The following is a 19548-nucleotide window of genomic DNA, read 5'->3' as shown; positions in this document are numbered from 1 at the left end:
AAATGGGGTTAACCTAGAAAAGAAACAGAACAAAGTTAAGAAAGTCGAGGCTCTGGACCTTCAGAAACACACCCAGAATTGGCCTTTGCACAAATGGTTTGTGGCGTGAGGGCCAACACTTTAGGAATCCTAACAAAGAAGTAAAATTCTTGCCTTCTTCCCCACTCCTTTTTGTGCTGTGTAAAATATGGGAGAGAATGTCTTTCTCTGGCAGAGGGAAAAGTGAAATTTAGCAAGGTCTAGACTAAGTTAACATTGTAACATTGTATTCTTGACTGGATCCCAAACTTCTAAATTTTGCCCAAACTCTGCAGCTTCTGATTCCATCCTGGTTGGAATCTGCCTTCTCAGCAAGGTCTAAGGATGTTGCTAGGAACACCCTATTTAGCAGAACCGTATTGACCTTAGTTCTCTCCACGTAGCAACTTTTAAATCTTAAATAAAAAGTGCTGGGGTGGAAGGACCAATGGAAGGCCGCCAAGCTCCCTGTGCCACTTGCCTTTGCCACGAGGCGCTTTGAACCATCCCTGGCATCGCTTTGGTGAAGCCATTCGTGTGATGAAATAGTAGGATGTAAGGTGACTAGATGGGCCCCCAGAACTTCCTCATAGCAGAGGCCAGGACTGTAAGCCCAACGGAGTTAGCAGTATTTCCCAATGTCCTGTAATTCCTCACAGCCTAAATCTAGAGAGTGAACATCCGTGCCAAAATCGACATCGTGGGGTGAAGACGGGCAGACAGCTGCAGCTGTTTCCCTGGGCGTCTATCTCAGAGAAATCCAAGGCACTCAGGCGGCAAGCAGGAAACTCAGGTGGGGGTGGGGGGAGGGGCACTGCAGGACCTGGTGACACATCTCCCCTTCCTTGTGCACGCCCACCTGAAGTTGCCCCCAAAGGGCAGTGCCACAATAGCTGTGCTCTTCCGGTGCCCATATGGCAGAGGCATGGAGTTTGTGCACATGTGGCTGCTCAGCTTTGGAGTTCTGGAGCTGGGCTGGCATCCTGCTCCCAGTTCCAGACACACCACCCTCCTCTCCCTGTCGCCCTGTTTTGGGCTGGAGTAGCTCCACAGCCAATGTGAGGCTAAACTAACACTAGACACAACTAATGTAGATGCTTTCTTCTTTGGTTGGGGGTGGAGGGGAGAGTGATGAGAGGTCACAGTCTCACCCTGGATGTCGGTGGAGCTCCCCTGGTTCCCAGCCTCAGACCCCCTGGAGGTAGATGCTGACAGAGCCCAAATCAGGATCCAACTCCTGGAGCTGCCTATTTGAGGGGGCGGAAAATGGGGAGTGGTAGATTGATTTAGGTTAGATTTCTAAGCTCCCAGCTGGATCACCTCTAGAGCAAGAGTGACACATTATGAAAAGCAAACTCTGGACCACCAGAACAAAGTGTTTGATTCCTGAGCCTTTTCTCCCTTTGCTTGTGAGCTGAAATGTCTTTGCTGCAGGAAATAAACAGACGGAGGGTAGGGAACATGGGCCCGGGGAACGGAAAGGCCAGCCTTCAGGTGCCACATCTATGGAGCCAGGACGGGGAAATCCGTGGGCTTCACTCAACTTCGCAAAAGGCTTTTATCTGTCTACTTCCCAGTCTTCTTGGGGTTCCCATTTGGTCCTGGAGGAATGAGCGGTCATAAGTGGATGATTCACTTTTGCAGGAATCTTTGGCCACTGAATATAGAGTTACAGAACCTCTATTCCAACAGCATCCAAACAGGGGAGAATACTGAACAAGATGTGGGGTGGCCTGCTCTTCTTGGGGACCAGTAATTTGGGTTTCATTAAGTTATTCGTGCTTAAGACCGTGATTTTTTTAAGTCATTGTAGGGATTTACGGTTGCAGGAACTCTCTGACATTAACCTCTGAATGGACGCTATGCATTCTTGAGCATCCTTATCCAGCCCTCGTTTGAGAAATACTCATCTCGTGCCAAGGAGTGCTTCCCGCAAATTTGTCTGTCTTTGCCCAAATCGCAATTTTTCAACGCAGGTAAGTTACAACTTGTCTCCCAGCACCCCACTAAAAGTATTGTTCTCAGTTCCTTCTCGCCTTCATCCCACATTCCTGCTCCCCCCTACCCGGCTTTGATTCCCCATTTCAATATAAGTGCTCAATTCCGCGCTTGCCCTGGGGTGCAGTCCTGGGGACAAGGAGCTGGGGAGCCAGGAAGGACCGTCGCCGACCTCTCCCCCAAAACGTGTCTACTTTCCAAGGCTGCTGATTGGAACACATTGTCTCCAGACATTACAGAGCTGAGGGTTGGGGTTTGTGCGTTGTCTTCGGTATTCACTGAAAACAGATTGACTGAGACCCCCCTCCCCCAACAAGCAACAACACATATACACGCACACAAGCACAAGCGCACACACACACACACTCTTCCCCTCTCCCTCCATTTTTTCTCTCCCCCCCCCCTTTTTTTTAAGCATTGCTTTGTTGTGCTAAAACTAGTTGGACGAGTTAGGGTGTTGCTGCTGCTCCTGAGGCCCTGGCCAATGGAACCCGATCCACCCCGCTGTGCGTAAGCGCGCAATTAAGGATTTAACCAAGGCTGTGCTGCGCCTCAGCCAGCAGTCAGCCTGCCGGAGACAGAGCCTCCACGACTCCCAGCCTCCTCCTCGCCGCCGCCGCCGCCGCCTCCTTCTCTCCTCCTCCTCCTCTTCCTCCTCTTTCCTCACTCCCACAGCCATGTCTGCTTAGACCAGAGCAGCCCCACAGCCAACTCAGGCAGCAGCCGCCGCCACAGCAGCAAGGACAGCCGCCGCCGCCTGTGAGCGATGACAGGAGTGTTTGACAGACGGGTCCCCAGCATCCGATCCGGCGACTTTCAAGCTCCGTTCCAGACGTCCGCAGCCATGCACCATCCGTCTCAGGAATCGCCAACTTTGCCTGAGTCGTCGGCCACCGATTCCGACTACTACAGTCCCACTGGGGGAGCCCCGCACGGCTACTGCTCTCCTACCTCGGCTTCCTATGGCAAAGCGCTCAACCCCTACCAGTACCAGTACCACGGCGTGAACGGCTCTGCCGGCAGCTACCCCGCCAAAGCTTACGCCGATTACAGCTACGCCAGCCCCTACCACCAGTACGGCGGCGCCTACAACCGCGTCCCGAGCGCCACCAGCCAGCCAGGTACAGGGGAGGGGGCAGGCGGTACAGGAGAGCAAGGATTCCAGGGGGGTGAGGTGGGGAGGGAGACTGGGGGCCATGCCATCCACTGCAGTGGGGGCGCACCGGCAGAAGGGAGAGGGGGCCTGGACTCTGCAACCAAGAGAGGTTCCCTGGCCAGCATTTTTGGAGTTCTTAGTAGAAGAAAACTGCGGGGGTCCAGACCAGCGTCTTTCCCCTCCGGCACCTGAAGGAGGGGGCTCAGTTGTGGGAGTCCCGGCTTCCTGGTCAGAAAGCCAGCGAGGCTCGAAAGGGGGTAAGGGTGGAGAAAAGAAAGAATCAAGCAGCCCAAGTGGCGTTTGCGTAATAAAGGGGAGGTTAGTTGGAATTTTCGGTAAGCGTGCTCGGCTGGTGCGAGTGGGAGTGGAAGGCCGCCTCAAAGACTCTGGCAGGATTAGTCTGAGAGCAGCCTCGAGCCAGCGGCGAGTCGGTGCCCGGTGTGCGCGAGGTGGGGGTGGGGGACTGGGGAGCTGTAGCCCGCCGGAGGAAGAGCGCGCCGAGAGTGTTGCGGTTTATCCAAGGCATTTCCAAAAACAAAAAGCCATTTAAAGGTGGACGAGGGTTGCTGAGGGGTCACGTTATTGGAGCGATTTTTTTTTCTTTCTCCGTAGGTGCCTAAAATTTGTCTTCCTCCTCCTTACATCCTTCTTTTTCGTCCGCCTTGAAACTTAGTTGGAGAGTTTAAGAGGGGTAGTGAGCTTGGGCGGGAAGAGAGACATGAGATCTCCTTGGAGAGGTTTTGCTGGTCAGGTTTGATCTCTTCCCACCAGCACATTAATAATCCTGCTAATATTAGCATCCCCTGCTCTGGCAGAATGGAGACCACAGCCCTCATCCTCCACCCTTCCTCTCCCAGGAGCTCGCCACACACACACACACACACACACACACTGCGGAGAGGTTCTCCGCCCCTTCCACAGATGGGCACTTCTGATAAGGCAGTACTTTTGAGAAAGGGGACTTGTGGCCCCAGGGCACATTTGTAAAACACGCGTTCAGAAAGACTTTTTTCCTCGCCTATGCTCACGACTTTGATAAATTCGACCTGACCTGCCGCCCCTTTCCTACGAAAACACCCCACCTCCGATTCCTTTTCAATGTGTGACTTTTGCTAAACTTAAAAGAGAGCTCGGGGGTGGGGTGTCTTCATTCCTTTCAGTGTCTCTGTATTTCGTGCGTAAGTGAAAGATTTTTTTTTTCTTTTGGCCAAGAACTTATTAAGTCTATTTGTAAAAGAAACCAGACACATCTGTGCCCTCGCAGATCTGCAGGGAGATTATGGGGACTGCATAATCGGCCCTCTGTCTGCGGCGGCCGGGACCGCTTGCTGCTGAATTGAAGGAGCATAGTTTGCTTGTGGGTCTTTGAACTTTGGAGACCTCGGTTAGCGTCTTCCCTGCCCATGCGTCTGGCCTCTGCGGGCGCCCGAACAGACGCTGACAGAAAGGGGGTCATGGCCTGGGGCCTCCCCTTGAAGCTCCGGGAAGGGTTGACCAGGCTCACTCCAGAAACAAGGGTGAACATAGGGTGGGTGTAAAAACAAGTCCGGGTAAAGCAGGAACGGCTTCAGGGGCTAAATCCCGGACGCCAAGAAGGGAGCTGAGCTGTACAAAGCGCTTTGCACAAGCCCACGAGAGAACCTGAGTGAACCGAGGACGGAATTAATCAGACTCCCTGGCTTTTCCACGATTTGGGGGAGGGGCATATTTCTCTGGGTCTTGCGAAGCAAAGGTGGGGATATGGGGTAATAGAGTGAAAACTGCATGGTAAGAAACTCAAGGGCTGTATTTGGGGGTTCTGCAAAAGGGCCATTGTCTGCCGACAAGCTCTAACCGGGTCTGTTTTGATTATTTAGAGAAAGAAGCGGCCGAGCCCGAGGTGAGGATGGTGAATGGCAAACCAAAGAAAGTTCGTAAACCCAGGACTATTTATTCCAGCTTTCAGCTGGCCGCGTTACAGAGAAGGTTTCAGAAGACTCAGTACCTCGCCCTGCCCGAACGCGCGGAGCTGGCTGCCTCGCTGGGACTGACGCAAACACAGGTAAATCCGGCCGCGGCGGGCAAAAGCCCCGCCCCGGCTGCCAGCCTGGCCGGGCCGCGCGGTTCGGTCCCGAAGGGCTGGAGCCGATTGGATAGCACCCTCGAGAAACTCACAGACAGACAGAAAGACCCCGACCACGCGTCCTTCCCTCCATGAGTCAGGCCGGCTGTCTCCGCCATGCGACGGTGGGGACGGGATGGAGACGTCGTTCATCCGAGATGCCCCCACTTCAGGCCTCCAGGGATGAGGGGCCAATCTCCTAGATTGGAAACAAGGGGAGGGTTATTTCTAGGACGCTCTCGCAGCCCTGAAAAGTCTGGTTCTCTGCACAATGCAGAGCCTCTCCGGGTGAGCAGGGCCTCTCGCGGTGGTCTCAGGCCGCGTAAAGGCTGAGAACGAACGTCGCCTCGGGCTGGAAAAACTGAAGGGTCACGCCCTGCTCCTGCTGAGCTTTAGGCCACAGTAGCCTTGGGGGTGCAAGGTGGGGGGCGCTGTTATACGGGGACATCTTCCCTGGTTTGTCCCATTCCCTTCACTCCCACCCCAACCCTTCTATAGCACCCCCTATAGAAGAATAAAGAATATTCGAGCCTCTGCAGGCAGATTCTGACCTCTCAGAGCCGAGGAGGGAATTCAGTCAGTCGGGTGGGAGATTGGGAGCTCGCTCTAGCCGCTCCACACTCGCTCGCGCGCGCACGCGCGTGCGCAGCCGGCTCACGCCCCATGCGCGCGGGGTTCGGCTCATTGTTTTGGAGACCGCGGCGCCGTTCCGTGCCCCCTGCGCAGGCCTACGGTGCGCGCACCCCGCCGCGGACACTCGCGTCCCCTCCCTAGCCCAAACAAGAGGCGGAAGCCTCGAGATTGTGCCCTCGAGGTGAGCAGTGCAGGCGGAGCCGGCCAGGGCGCCCTCGGGGGCCCTCGATCCAGGCTTTGCCTCAGGCCAAGCCCCTTGGCCGTAGGCCTCGACCTGCGCGGCCCGGACGCCAGGGCCGGGCCGCCTGGGGGCCGAAGATGCCTCCAGTCGCCGCCGTGGGGAAGGCGCGGGCGGCCTCTGAGTGTCCCGGTAACGTATGCCTTTGTTCCCCCACCCAGGTGAAAATCTGGTTTCAGAACAAAAGATCCAAGATCAAGAAGATCATGAAAAACGGGGAGATGCCCCCGGAGCACAGCCCCAGCTCCAGCGACCCTATGGCGTGTAACTCGCCGCAGTCTCCCGCGGTGTGGGAGCCCCAGGGCTCGTCCCGCTCGCTCAGCCACCACCCTCATGCCCACCCTCCGACCTCCAACCAGTCCCCAGCGTCCAGCTACCTGGAGAACTCGGCTTCCTGGTACCCGAGCGCAGCCAGCTCAATCAATTCCCACCTGCCGCCACCCGGCTCCTTACAGCACCCGCTGGCGCTGGCCTCCGGGACACTCTATTAGACGGGCCGCTTTCTCTTGCTCTCTTTTTTGGGACTACTGTGTTTTGCTGTTTTAGAAAATCATAAAGAAAGGAATTCATATGGGGAAGTTTGGAAAAATGGAAACAAAAAAGATTCATGTGTAAAGCTTTTTTTTTGCATGTAAGTTATTGCATTTCAAAGGACCCCCATCCCCCCTTTTTTTACAGACGAACTTTTTTGCGCAACTGTGGACACTATCAATGGTGCCTTGAAATCTATGACCTCAACTTTTCAAAAGACTTTTTTCAATGTTATTTTAACCATGTAAATAAGTGTAGATAGAGGAATTAAACTGTATATTCTGGATAAATAAAATTATTTCGACCATGAAAGCAAAATGTTTCTAAAAAAAATACTCCTTTGGCCCCCCTTATAATGGGCTAGTGACGTTTTATGCAGGCAATTAAAGGAAGACAAGCTCTGCAGAGATCCAACAAGGCAAAAAGGAAAACAGAAATTGGGAAATTCATGGATGCAGAACTGTACATGTGTATATATTGGATGCTGTACTTTCTGTCTATATACATATGTGGCCTGTTTATAGTACTGCCGTATAATATATATTTAGGTGTTTTTTGGCCTAACCACAAAAACGTTTAGATAATTTTAAGTTTAACCCCAAATTGTTTCAGGTAGAAAGTAATACTAGAATCTAAATACAGCCCTCCCACCCGGTGTATGAGCAAGAAAGCAGCAGAAATCCCTCAATAACCACTCTGAATTCTAAGCTCAAAGCAATTATCGTAGAGAACTGCCTCCCCATCAGCCTCCGTGTATTGCCAGAGCAATTAGACAAATTATACTCCCTTCAAAGGGAGCTTCTAGAGATGAAAAAATGAAGGGAAAAGAAAGAAATTTCCCCTCATTCCTATTTCATTTTTTAAAAATCTGAAATGTTTGCTGCATGCCAACTGGTAGCACCTTGGACTCTTTGGTTTGTGAATATAAACTCATCTGAGCTCTTTTAGAGAGAGGAAAGGATCACAGGACTTGAAGACAGTGATGGACCTACTGATTGTAGGCCAAGTAGGACATGCGGAGGGCATTCCTTCTGCCAAGAAAGGGAATTGTCGGGTGGAAGAAAGGAATGAAGGCATTGTGGCCCTGTGTTGATTTCATTTCACATGAGAGAATATTCTTAATACAATTTTTTTCCCTCCATCCTCTACCACTCCATGGGTTTTTAGGAAGCAGCTCCCTCTACTTTGCTTTCATGTAAAACAGTGGCAAAGCAGGTTCCAAACGTGGGAAATTGAATCTGTTTGCAGGGATTCCTCCTTTGTGAACCTTCTTTAGGGCAGAGAGGAAGGACTTGGAGCAAGCTTGGCGTATGTCGGGTCCTTCTCCCTGAGCCCCTGCATGTATCGACACGGACAGTGTGACCAGAGCTACAGCTGGTCTGGTGCTGTGCTCCTAGGCCTGAATTGTAGGCCACTCTTCGACTGTCCTCCAGTCTGCCTGACTCCATTTCCTTGGGATACCAAGGGAAATCGTATGTTGGAAATTACAAGATGCGTGGGATATATTTTACAGCTAGGAAGTCGGTAGCAATAAATGTGACAAACGAGTCTTCTTAAGGTGGGGGGGGGGGCGGTTGAAGATTAGAAGAGAAAAAATTACATCCTGTCATCTGAGGATTTCTGAGAAGGCTCTTACAGGGTTGAGAGACTAGACCTGAAAAGGCACGCTGTGTGCCCGGAGGGGAATTTACCTGTGTGTTCTCTCTCTTTTTCTTTTTCTCTCCCTCTCCTCGATTCCTTCCTTCTCTTCCCCTTTCCTTTCTAGCCTGCCAGTTTGGAAAGGCTTGGGCCTTGGGGTAGATTCAATGGTTTGGCGGGTCTTTAGGCGCACGGTGCCCAGTCCCAGAGCGGCACAAGCGCTGAGGCCTGGGCGGTGGACCCCTCCTCCTCTCCCACCCCCAAAGCCGGAGAGGCGGTTTCTCGCAGCTTTTCCCCAGCCCTCCTTTCTCCAAGAAGTTCTGGGCGGCGAGGCGCTCCGGGGAAAGTCATGCGAAGCTCCACTTTGTTGTCTGCGCTGGCAGAGAATAGGAGGTTGGGGAGATGGGGGGGGGGGGTGTTGGGGAGAGGTGGAAGGATCTATTTCGTGCTTTTTCTTTCTTTGCTTGTAAGGATTTCGGGAGTTTCCATGACACCGAAAGCCGGCGCTTTATGTCTGGCGAATCCGGAGGGGAGAAACCCTGCGCCCACGGTTTGTGAGCGGCCGCTGTCCCGTGCGCGGGCGCCTCTCGCTCCCGGGGGTGCGCGTTTGGGAGAGCACCCCCTGTAGACCTCTAACACTTCCCACCCGCTCGCTGCCTGGGAATGGCAAGAATGTGCTTGGAACATGCTCTTTTCCTTCCGCACAAGGAGAGGGCAGATATTTTTCCAGCAGTCCCCGTCATCTCCCCACCTCCATTCCTGGCTTTGAAAAGGAGATCCCTTCACCACCACCCCAATCACTCGGTGCCGTGAAGCTGACGGAAGGGCGAGTTCAGACTCTTCTGGGGACAGCAGAGGAAAGCTCTTCTTTAATGACCACCCTTCCACCCCCAGCCTTGACGCTGCTTGTTGTTAAGGACACTAAAGGCTCGTTGCGACGGGGCAGGCAGAACGCCGCGCGGACAGACTTGGTTTCAGGATTCCTTCCCTTGTGCTAACCTCACTTCTTCCACTCGCAATGGCCTCTTCTCTCGCGCGGTTTTTTTTTTTTTTTAACTTGGTCGGAGAACCGTGGACAAAAATATTCTGGCAAACCAGTCTGCAGCGGGTTTTCCCTGGCACCATGGGGATTCTCCCGGGGGAGTTTAACTCCCTGCAGTCCTGCGCCCAAGGATGTAAAAATAACAGATCCTCAGCAAAGTCTAAAAATATCTATGTGCTCTTTCTCTCCCTTTCCGTCCCTCCCACCGTCCCTCTTTCTCTCCATTGTTTATTCCTATATCTAATAGAAACTTGTACCACTCCCCAGCGTCTTCTCAGTCTGCCGGAGCCCACTCTCTCAGACCTCTGCCTGCCCCTTCCCTTCCTGTCCCCACCTGCCTAGCTCTCAGTATAGTGCTCCCCAAGATTTCATTTTCTCCTCCATGGGCCTCTTCACCTCCCCTCGCCAGACTCCCAAGCCCCCACCCCCATCTTCAGACCTCCTCAAAAAGCCCAGGAGGCTGGGGGCATGCTGGCAGGGCCAGTGAGAGATTCCTCGGTGCCCTGCTGGCTTCCCGGGCCCTCCCGTGAAAGATCAGATAAATTGGCCTTTGTTTGAGGCTCGTGTTGAGTTAGGCGGATTTCTGCCCCCTTTCCCCCCTTTTTCCTGGCGGTCACCTCCTTGTGGAACAGGGGGCGGCCTGGGGAGCCGAGAGAAGCCGCATTCCTGTGGGTGCCAGGCGGCTCCAGTGCTGAGCCACAGGGCCTGAGACACACACACAGAGGAACCCGCAGACCTCGCTGCTCTTGATCTCTCTCTCTCACTCGCTCGCTAGCTCTCCCTCCAGTTAGGGCGCCCATCTGGGAGCCTGTCCACCCACACTCGGATCCACTCAGGTCTCGGCATCAGGCATGAACGTCCTGACCCGCACACCAACACACTCACACACCCCCTCCTGGCGACACAGGCCAGGCCAGAATCTCCCCGCCCATGCCAATCCTCTCTCTCCCGCCCCGTATCCCACAATCCCAGACGCGCCGGCTGGCCTCCTTTGGCTCCTTTGATCCCACCGGACGCCCCACGGCTCGCGGCGTCCTGGCCGCGCCCTCCTGGGAGTCACCCACTGCGCGCCAAAGCCAGGCCGAGCTCGTCTCCGCCTGGCGCTCCCTACAGCTTACTCCGGCCTTGCCACCACTCGGTCTCCTGAGCATCCCAACCCGAAGCGCAAGGGATGCCTGCTGGAACCCTGCCCCCGCCCGCCCCGTCCTCTCCACCGCCTTCTCAGCGCTTCCTTTTATTTGAGGATTGGGACTTTTAGGGCTGCCCAACCACCACACTCCTCCCCACCCCAGACCCGCAACCCCTTGGATCGCGCGCCTCCCACTGGCCTCTGGGATCTCGCCAACCCAGAGCTCTCCAGCCCTCCCCGGAGGCACGCCCTGAGGGCAGACGCCCTCCGGCACCTCTGGGAAGAGCGCCACGCCGGCGGATCCGCCTGCGGTCACCTCTCTCCTCCACCCTTAAGCACCCCCTCCCACGGCGGCTGGGTGGAGGCTCCCGCCTCCCGGGAGGTTGGGGAGGGGGTGCTTCGCTTGCTCCCGCCCTCCGCTCGCGTTCCCAGGTTGCTCGCGGTCCTTGCACACTGTACTTGGTTTTTTCAGAGTCACAGCGAACTCTGGGCTTCGAAAACAGCCCAAATAGCGGTAGCACATGTGGGATTGGCTAAATATTTTTCTACTCAGCCGGTCCACCGCTACCCTCCCTCGGCCCCCCAGCCGCGTTTTCTTTTGCATCTGATAAGCTTTAGGTTCCCCTGTGGTACAGGGCAGAAAGTATAAATTGTATCTGCTGCGGAGGGGCGGCGGGAGCCTTCCCTTTCAATCATCCAGGGTTGCCGGCTGTAATGTAATAACCTGTTTTATAGGTCGAGCTCTAACTGTGAAGATAGGAACCGGGGGAATTTATATGAATCTCTCTTTAAAGGAGATGAGAGTCCTGTTTTGCAGCAATTAAATGTTTCTGCTCTTTTGTTCGCTGGGACTTCGTATTTACTTCTGATTTATGGGGATCCGAAGGAGTCCTTGCCAAAAGCGCATGTACTATTGAGTCTGTTCCACATCCTAAACCAAGATTTATATAAAACCGTGAAATACCACACATTACGACCTTTCGCCACAGGAAGAAAAAAAATGGCTTCATAACATCATTCTACACACACACACACTCCAAGTTTCAGTAATGACTCTCTGTCAAATCTCCACCATACACAGTCTATTGTATTTTTTTTAAGAAGTGGATGGGGGTGAAGGGCAGTAAACAATTTCCAAGGTATGATTTACGTGAAGGCATTTTTTTTCCTTGCAAAGTCGAGAAGACAGAAATCTGCCACTGAAGCTTATTGTCATCCAAGGAGTATTTCTGCCACTTGCCCTTTGCAAGGTGGGAGCAGAGGGGTGGGGGAAGAGGCAGGATATGGACTCAACTTTCAGCTATAAACAGGGGTCACTAAACAGGGGGCATTTCATCATTGCCCTTAAATTCACAGGAGCTAGGACGTCCACTTGCCACCCTGTGGGGTGGCCTTGGCTGGGCAGCTCCCAGGTCTGTGAGGTGATGGGAGGAGGGAGAATTATCACACACTGTCCTAGAGGCTGGAAAAGATGCCCAGGAAATTGTCTTCATTCCTGGTGGGATAATTGAGCTGGGGATATAAGGGCTTTAGGTATCCCTGACTAGGAGGTCCCCACCAGGAAACCAGATGGATTCCAGAAGTCTCAGCCAGAGCAGGGTTCACCCTCCTGGAGGCAATAGCTGGAGCCCCAGTTCGCTTTCACTCTGGGACCAACACAGTGCCCCAGCCTCTCTCCAGACTCTTGCTCTAACTCTCAGACTTCCTCTCTTTTCAGTCCTTCCATATTTTAAGGAGACCCACCCTACTCTTTTACAACCATATCTGGGGGCAGGGACAGTCCTTTATCAATAGCACATAAAACTGGACTTTCTGGAATCCAGAAAGAAGCACGTCAGTGACTTGCAGAAGAAGAAGAAAAAAGCAGTTGGACTGGTTTATATGGGGGGGGGGTGTTAATTAATAAAAGTTAATGATAGGATTAAAGCCAATAGCCAGCCAAGCGGAGTAGCGGAGATGGCTTCCCAGCCGGATTTATTTAATTAGCAGCAATTAATACATTTTCTGCTAATATCCTTTAGGGCTCTGAATGACTTGTTCGCCGTGAAAGAGAATGGAGACCGAGCACAGGAACACTTAAAGCACCGAGGACATTTTGCTCTGATGACAAGAGAGATTGCGAATTCATTTAAGAAAATGTTCATAAACAAGTGACAGGCGCACTCTGAGGCAGTCTTGTTGGAAACAATGGTGAAACTGACAAATATTCTTTGCTTGGGGGAGGGGTACTTTTTTCCCCAAGGCAAAGAAATGCTTTAGGAGAGAAGAAAAAAAGACAGGAGGTTAAAAAAAAAGAAAGAAAGAAAAGAAAGAAAAATTATTTCAGACTGCAAGCAGCAGCAGATGCAGAAGACCTTGCAAATAAATCAGCCCTGCACATATTGAAGATTTGGACATGTAATGCTTCAGACCACTGATTTGCTATTTTCCTAATTCCCACTCTTCTTTTTCCATATGAATCAAACAATCTTTTGTCCTTCAGGGTTTGATTTGATCGCTACTGTTCACATTTCACTTTTGTATTTTCCTCTTCCTATACCATTACTCATTGAGTGCCCTGTGAAATTACAATCGTACATTTTCAACTCAGCAACCCATTTGCAGTGCAAAAATAGGGTCTAAATAATGCCTGAATTAGCCCTACTGGACAGTTTCAGATGTAACACTCTGTAATAATTATATTGCAGGCTGGATTAGGATGCTATTATCATAATCTGGACGTTTACAATTATCTGTAATTTGCAAAGATGCGCCAGGTCTTGATTACAGCAGTTTTTTTTTTTTTTTTTTTGTATCACGCTAACCATCACTAAACAGTGACAGTAATAACAGCTAATTTTGCTGGCAATATAAGAGGTGCTGGGGTGTGCAAACAATTTCACACCTGGATGTGCTCACTCAACCAAGAATATAGAGAAAGAGCTTCTGCCCTGAGACTCAGAAAAATATTCTCCTCTGCTTCTGTTCACTATAGATTTCTAGACCCTGATCATTGCTTAAGAGATATTCACTGGGGGTAAGTTTTTATTTCTTGCATACCTCAAGGCACAGTTCATATTTCTCTTCTCACACTTTCCAAGCTATGTGTGTTGCTGTTCTAATTGATTAGGGACTGCAACTTTGCTTTATAGATTTTTCAGTTCTGACCTTTTATCCCCCTTTAGCAGTAAAAGGGTTGTCGTTCTGGTGAGTAAAAGGATTTGAGTGAGAATGTGATCCTTAAGAAGTCGATTTGTCTTTCTTGCTTTCTGTGCTGTTGATGTATTTGGTGCAGCTTGTGACTGGAGACTGCGAAAAGGACCAGGTTTCTGTTAAGATGTGGGGAGAGCCGGTTGGAGATTCCAAGCTAAAATCTATTGGAAATTGTTACTCAAAGCTAGTCCTAGGCAAATCCATTGAGGTCTTTACATGTGGCGATGATTTTAAGTTTGGGGGCGTTAAGAGAGCAAACGGAGCTCTAGACAGTGCTCCTTCAGTATCACAGGTTTGCAGACATTTGCACCGGCAGGTGTAGTCTGAATCCCTCGACTATGCAACCTCTTCGACATCTTCCTCCACTTTGGGGAAAGTTTCCGGAGTTAAGTGGCCTCTGAACCCCTTCAGGGTTCCTTTGCAGGGCCTTTGCCTCAAGCGGGGACGGGGGGGTGAGGGGGGTGAGGGGGTAGGCGGTGGGGGGAGGGGCGGGATGCTTCTCTTAGAGCTCTCGCCCGCGGGGCCCAAACGCTGCGAACTTGGGGTTGGAGGGGCATGATTGGCTGAGACACTGCACCGGAGCTGCAGAGGCAAGGAACCAGTCTGATTTAGGAACGCACCAAGGAAGACTCTCCCAAGAAGCGGGGCTTTTCTATCTATAGATGACGCTGTTTCCTGACCCTGTAGACTCTGCAAGCAGCCAGAGATGTTAAGTGCAGGAGCCTGAGAAATCTTTGGCTCCCTCACCCCAGTGCCGAAAAGGCCTTTCTCCGGCGGTGGGAACATTTGGACTAATTGTGTCAAAAGATAATGAGATGCTTATTGGCACAGAGGAGAAATCTTACCCTTCACCCTCACCTCCCGCAGCTATTGTTCTCTCTTTCTTTTTTTACATGGAAAATATGGTCAGAACGAGGCTCCAGAACTCGAACTCCGGGGAGGTTTGAGCATGGGGAGGCGTAGTAGGCACCGTGACTGGGTGCTGCCTTTCGCCCACGCCCCTCCTACCAATCTCACTCTTGGGAATCACTTTACTATGGGGTCGATAGATTCTAAAGAGAGAAAATATTAACCCTTGAGGTTCAGAGGACCCAGAGGAAGCCCAGTTCCAAGGACATTTCTGGGGTGACCCTTTGGCAGAATTTCTTGTTTAATCAAACTCATATTAGGAGGGAGAGAAATAGTGACAGGCGCATCAGGACAACACCTCCAATGTGTTAACATGCATTTGCTGTGTTTCAGAATTTCATGCACTCACAGTGGTTTGGCATGTGTCTGGTGGATTTTTTTTTTTTAAGGAAAAATTAGTGTTGGTTTCGATGTATGGTAGCTTTCTCCCTAACGTAATTTGAATAATTCAGCAAAGCCCCACTACCAGCTGTACTTCTGCAGCCTCTTCCATTCTTTTCAGCATTATAATTTTGGTTAATTTTCAATTTTAGGTCCTACGTCTCTGCAATTTGTGTATGAATAACAGAATAATTTCCCTCTTTTGTTTCGCCTTTCCTGTTCCTGAATCTAAATAAAGATGGCTTTTTAGTATTAAAAGTGGAAGAAAATTACAGGTAATTATCTTTGACGGTAAAAACGCTGTAATCAGCGGGCTACATGAAAAATTACTCTAATTATGGCTGCATTTAAGAGAATGGAAAAAAACCTTCTTGTGGATAAAAACCTTAAATTGTCCCCAATGTCTGCTTCAAATTGGATGGCACTGCAGCTGGAGGCTTTGTTCAGAATTGATCCTGGGGAGCTACGAACCCAAAGTTTCACAGTAGGAAGGGGGAAAAAAGAAAAGAAAACATTTTTCCTAATGTAACAATGCGAATGCTAGAAAATGACAAGACTGATCGGTTTTAAACCATTCTGAAGACTGACTGAGCGTGGAAGTTGCTCAACAAAAAAAGGAACGGGTATATTGGTAAGTAGTCTTTGCTTTGTGTCTAATTATAGTGACTGTCCTTTTGCACGACTGTATGTCGCTGTCATTATATGGAGCACTCTGAGTATCTCTATTGACTTGTGATAAATGGCTCAGTGGTTTCAAGGTTCATAATTTGAAGGATGCCCAGGTCTGTAGCCATTAATTCTCGCAGTATGGGGCTTCCTGCTTGTATGACGAAAGGACTTTTCATTTTCATTATTTCTGTGTTTTCCACAAGATCAGAAGGATGTATTTCATCCAGGATTGTGCATTTTCCTACCTGGCTAGCTTGCAAAGGGTTGTAAACATTAAGTAGTCATAATTGTACATTTACTTTCTGCTTTTTCTTTTATTCTTTCCTCTTTTTGTTAAAAAAAAAAAAAGCTGCTTCCAAACAAAGACAAATTCAGCTCTATGATTTTGGCTGAGGAAAGGGAAAGGAGAACACTTAGTTTCAGCCCTGGAAACTACTGGATGTCTAGAGGTCAACCTGGGGATAGATCATTCTAATGTCTAAAAAAAATAGATAAATGTGTAGAAATTACAGTAAAAATATAACATATAAAGGAAGCTGATAAAACCTCCATGGTTAATGTTAGAGTACTTAAGATAATGCCAAGTGCTGCAAACTGACATCTTTGCAGGCACTTGACGTTCATACATAGGGCTTCCCACATTAGGAAACAGGAATTCTTTTAAGAGTGACAGAAAATATACTGGGAGGGATGGAGGAGAGGGGGTGAGATAGAGACAAACAGAGAGAAATATACAGGACACTCCCAGCATTTTGTGGCTTTTACTCCATATATGAAAGAAGACAAAAACATACAAAGTATATGTACAACTAAAATTCAACAATATATACAGAAATGTTTCTCCATATAAATGTCCCTATTAGCTTAGTGAATGCCACCAATTCACCTGGTAAAGGTATCAAAGCAATAGAACGGTGATTTTGGTTGTTTCCTCTGTCTTTCCTGATTCCAGTTCAGGGTTTGGGGGGTGGGGTGGGGCAAGGGTGGGTTTTTTTTTTTTTTAAATCATCATTCTTGCTCATCGCATTTTGATAAAACATGCAGTGCTCCCTTTGTGGCAACATTCAAGTCTCACAGCCAATTTTTCCTTTTTCTTTAGAGAAGGGCTGTTATCTGAAGGTCTTTTCTTTTTCTTTCTCTCTCTCTGTCTCTCTCTCTTTTTTTTTTTTGGTCAGTCTTGGATTGGTAAATAAAAATGCAGGAGTCCAAAAATGCTTCTCTTTCATCATGTAATGTCTTAAGCTCATTAAACAAGTAAAAATGCTGCCATGTTTGCGCAGATTCTTCTGGTGGGGGAAAAATGTCTGTTAAAAAAGTCGTTTTGATGGATACGCCCAAAGAGAAGAAGAGGCTCAGAGCCTGGATCCCAAGGGGTCAGGGAAAATATCCTTACAGTGAGGGGTTTCAGGAGCGCTGGCATAGAAACCAGTCTCTATCTCTCTCTTTCACTCTCCCTAAAATGCAAGATCAATTACTGAGGCTGCTCAAGGGAAAAGGAAGATGAGGAAAGGAAAGGAAAAAAGAAAGGTGGGAAGGAAGGAGGAAAAGAAAGGGAAGAGTGAGAGAGACAGACAGACGGGAGGCTGGGGGAGGAGAGAGAGAGAGAGAGAGGGAGAGCAATAGCCCAGACGGTCTTGCCACACATAAAAGTTCTCCCGAGCCTGCTCCTTCGGCTCGATTTGGCAGACGCAAGCAGGTCCCGGATCCTCCTTGCCTTGTTCAGACGTTTCCCTAGGGTATCGATTTCCCTCGGACAACTCACATCATCTGTGGTCTCTGCATCGTGTCCTGGTGTGGAGAGGAGTACCAATGCGAATAGCCAGGCATGTAGCTGTTAGGAGGCATACTGACGCCCTTGGCCGAGGCGGAAACGTCCCACACCGGAGGCAGCGCCGGCGAGCGCGGCGACAGGGCCGCTGAGCCCGGGAGAGGGTCGCTCTCATGCGGGTTACTGCCCTGCTTCAGCAGTTTCTTAAACTTAGAGCGTTTGTTCTGAAACCATATCTTCACCTGGAACGAAAGGCAGCAGCGATCATGAGGCCCAAAAAACATTGAACCGGTGCCTCCAGTCGAGGCTTTGGAAGCAATATCCAAAAAAAAAAAAAAAAACCTCGCAAGCCAAGCCCTCAAGTCCCCGCCTTGCTCCACCTCTTTCTAGCCCTCCTCCTACCCCCCCCTTCCCCTTTACTAGGTATCTTGTCTGGATACCTAAAGTCACTGTAACTCTTGAGTTGGATGCAAGTCTAGGTTTAAAACAACAGCGTATGAGATGTAAGCGCATGAGATGGCCAGGTTCAAAGCCTAAAGGAGGATTTTTAAACGGAGAACTTTTTGGATCGAAGCCAACTAAATGCACTTTCTCTGATAGTCTGTTTTTATATTTACCCACCCCCAAAACTGGCATCTCTATGCATGTACAGTGAGCAAAAGACTATGAACAGATTAAAGCCTGTACATTTATAACCAAATGCCTTGAATATACTTATGCATTATATTGCACATGCCATAGACTGTGCATGGAGCATCTTTCTCTGGACATAAATATATCCCCATAATCCTGTAGGGATTAGAGATTGTATGTACCTCCCTCATTGCCTACTTTGTATGTTGCTTAGTCAAATTGTGGTCAACAATCATCACATGATTATCAGTGCAGTCACTAAAAGTCAAAGAGCTCCTGAAAATTAAATGTGAATCAAGAATCTGTGATGGGAGCATATCTAAGCTAACATCCCAGATCTACTTTATTTGAAGAAGGAAATTCTATGATGCAGCTTCCTTTACCTAAATTCCTTAGCCATAGGAATCTGCTTTTCCAAGAGAAATACAAGTTATTAAGTAGCAGGAATCCCTTCATATCAAACTCGAAATATTTCCAGTGGCAATATGGCAAGAGAAAGCAGGCTGAATTGAAAAGAAGAGCTTAAGGAGCATCTGTTCTAAGGCACCGCACAATCTTTCCCCAGTAAGTCTCATAAACCTGAAGTCCCTTGGCTGAAGATCACCCACCTCAGATAAGGCCTACTACCCCATGCAGCTAACTTAATCAACAAGGACAAAAACCACAGGTGTTGCAGCCTGGTTTCATGACCAGGGTCCTAATATACCTGCATAAGCCCCTGCCTGTGAAGTCTGAAATGCTCCATATATGTCTTTCAAATTAGTAGGACAGGAGAACTTCAGCAACTGTACTTAACTGAGGCTTCACCGGCTGTAATTTGGGGAGCATTTCTCTTTGCTCTCCAACTCTGCCATTGCTCCCAAGTCCTGTGCTCCAGGGAGTTACCTCAGCCTGCACCAGCCAGTTATCCAGTAGGATTTAACCAGTGAACTTAGAGCAATCTTCAGAAAAACCCACCTCACCCATCCTAGAATGAATAGTTTGCACCTTGGTCCCTTTACTAAATCCTATTGGAGCCTTCGGCTAGCTGGCTCTTCTCCCCCACCGCATTTCACTTCATAATTCTTTCTTTCTATGTCAACGAGTTGAAATTGTTATTAAGTCCCAGGGCCCACAAAATGATCCTTAAAAAACATAGGTCTTATTCTGCCTCCTGCCCTGCATATCTTTTTCCCCTTCTGCTACATGTTTGTGCCCTTTCATGTTGTTTTGCTCTAGAATAGGACTTGATTGAACTATGAGTTTGGTCACCAAAGGACACTAGGTTGGGATGGGGTCGCCGAGGGTTGGGAGGATGTGCAAATCCAATCCAGTATTCAACACCAGGTCATTTATTCCAAACCGTGTTGTCCCGGGAAAGTGCGTAACTGGAGCAAAGGCATTTGTCATTAAGCTCCTTCCATCCTTGGTTGACTAGGCCAAGAATTCCTCCTGATGTGCTCCCTGCCCGATCTGCAAGCGGGGTCAGCATTTCAGGGATACTCGGGCTTCTCGGGTATTACCTGTGTTTGT

The 19548-nt window shown here is 49.7% G+C and overlaps 2 protein-coding genes and 1 long non-coding RNA gene across 3 annotated transcripts in view; 2 read left to right on the top strand and 1 right to left on the bottom strand.

The window, feature by feature from the left end:
* Nucleotides 1-2519: 2519 nt before the first annotated feature.
* Nucleotides 2520-7243, top strand: DLX5 (distal-less homeobox 5). Its single transcript, XM_014859405.3, has 3 exons — nt 2520-3137; nt 5029-5213; nt 6306-7243. Exons 1-3 carry the CDS (start codon nt 2783-2785, stop codon nt 6633-6635), a joined length of 870 nt encoding a protein of 289 aa, XP_014714891.1. The 5' UTR covers nt 2520-2782; the 3' UTR covers nt 6636-7243.
* An 8129-nt stretch (nt 7244-15372) lies between these two features.
* LOC139045227 (uncharacterized) overlaps nt 15373-19548 on the top strand; it is a 67526-nt gene continuing 63350 nt past the window's right edge. Inside the window, exon 1 of the long non-coding RNA XR_011503159.1 lies at nt 15373-15597. This is a non-coding gene — a long non-coding RNA (uncharacterized lncRNA). The remainder of the gene's footprint in view (nt 15598-19548) is intronic.
* DLX6 (distal-less homeobox 6) overlaps nt 16383-19548 on the bottom strand; it is a 5428-nt gene continuing 2262 nt past the window's right edge. Inside the window, exons 2-3 of the mRNA XM_044766852.2 lie at nt 19539-19548; nt 16383-17645 (exon numbers count right to left, since the gene is read on the bottom strand). The exon at nt 19539-19548 is cut by the window's right edge and continues 184 nt beyond it. Coding sequence (XP_044622787.1) covers nt 17394-17645; nt 19539-19548 — 262 coding nt within the window. The 3' untranslated portion in view covers nt 16383-17393. The remainder of the gene's footprint in view (nt 17646-19538) is intronic.

The sequence above is a fragment of the Equus asinus genome, chromosome 1 (genome assembly GCF_041296235.1).
Source record: "Equus asinus isolate D_3611 breed Donkey chromosome 1, EquAss-T2T_v2, whole genome shotgun sequence".
In the NCBI taxonomy this organism is placed as follows: Eukaryota; Metazoa; Chordata; class Mammalia; order Perissodactyla; family Equidae; genus Equus; species Equus asinus.
This window is presented reverse-complemented; position numbering and strand designations above follow the sequence as displayed.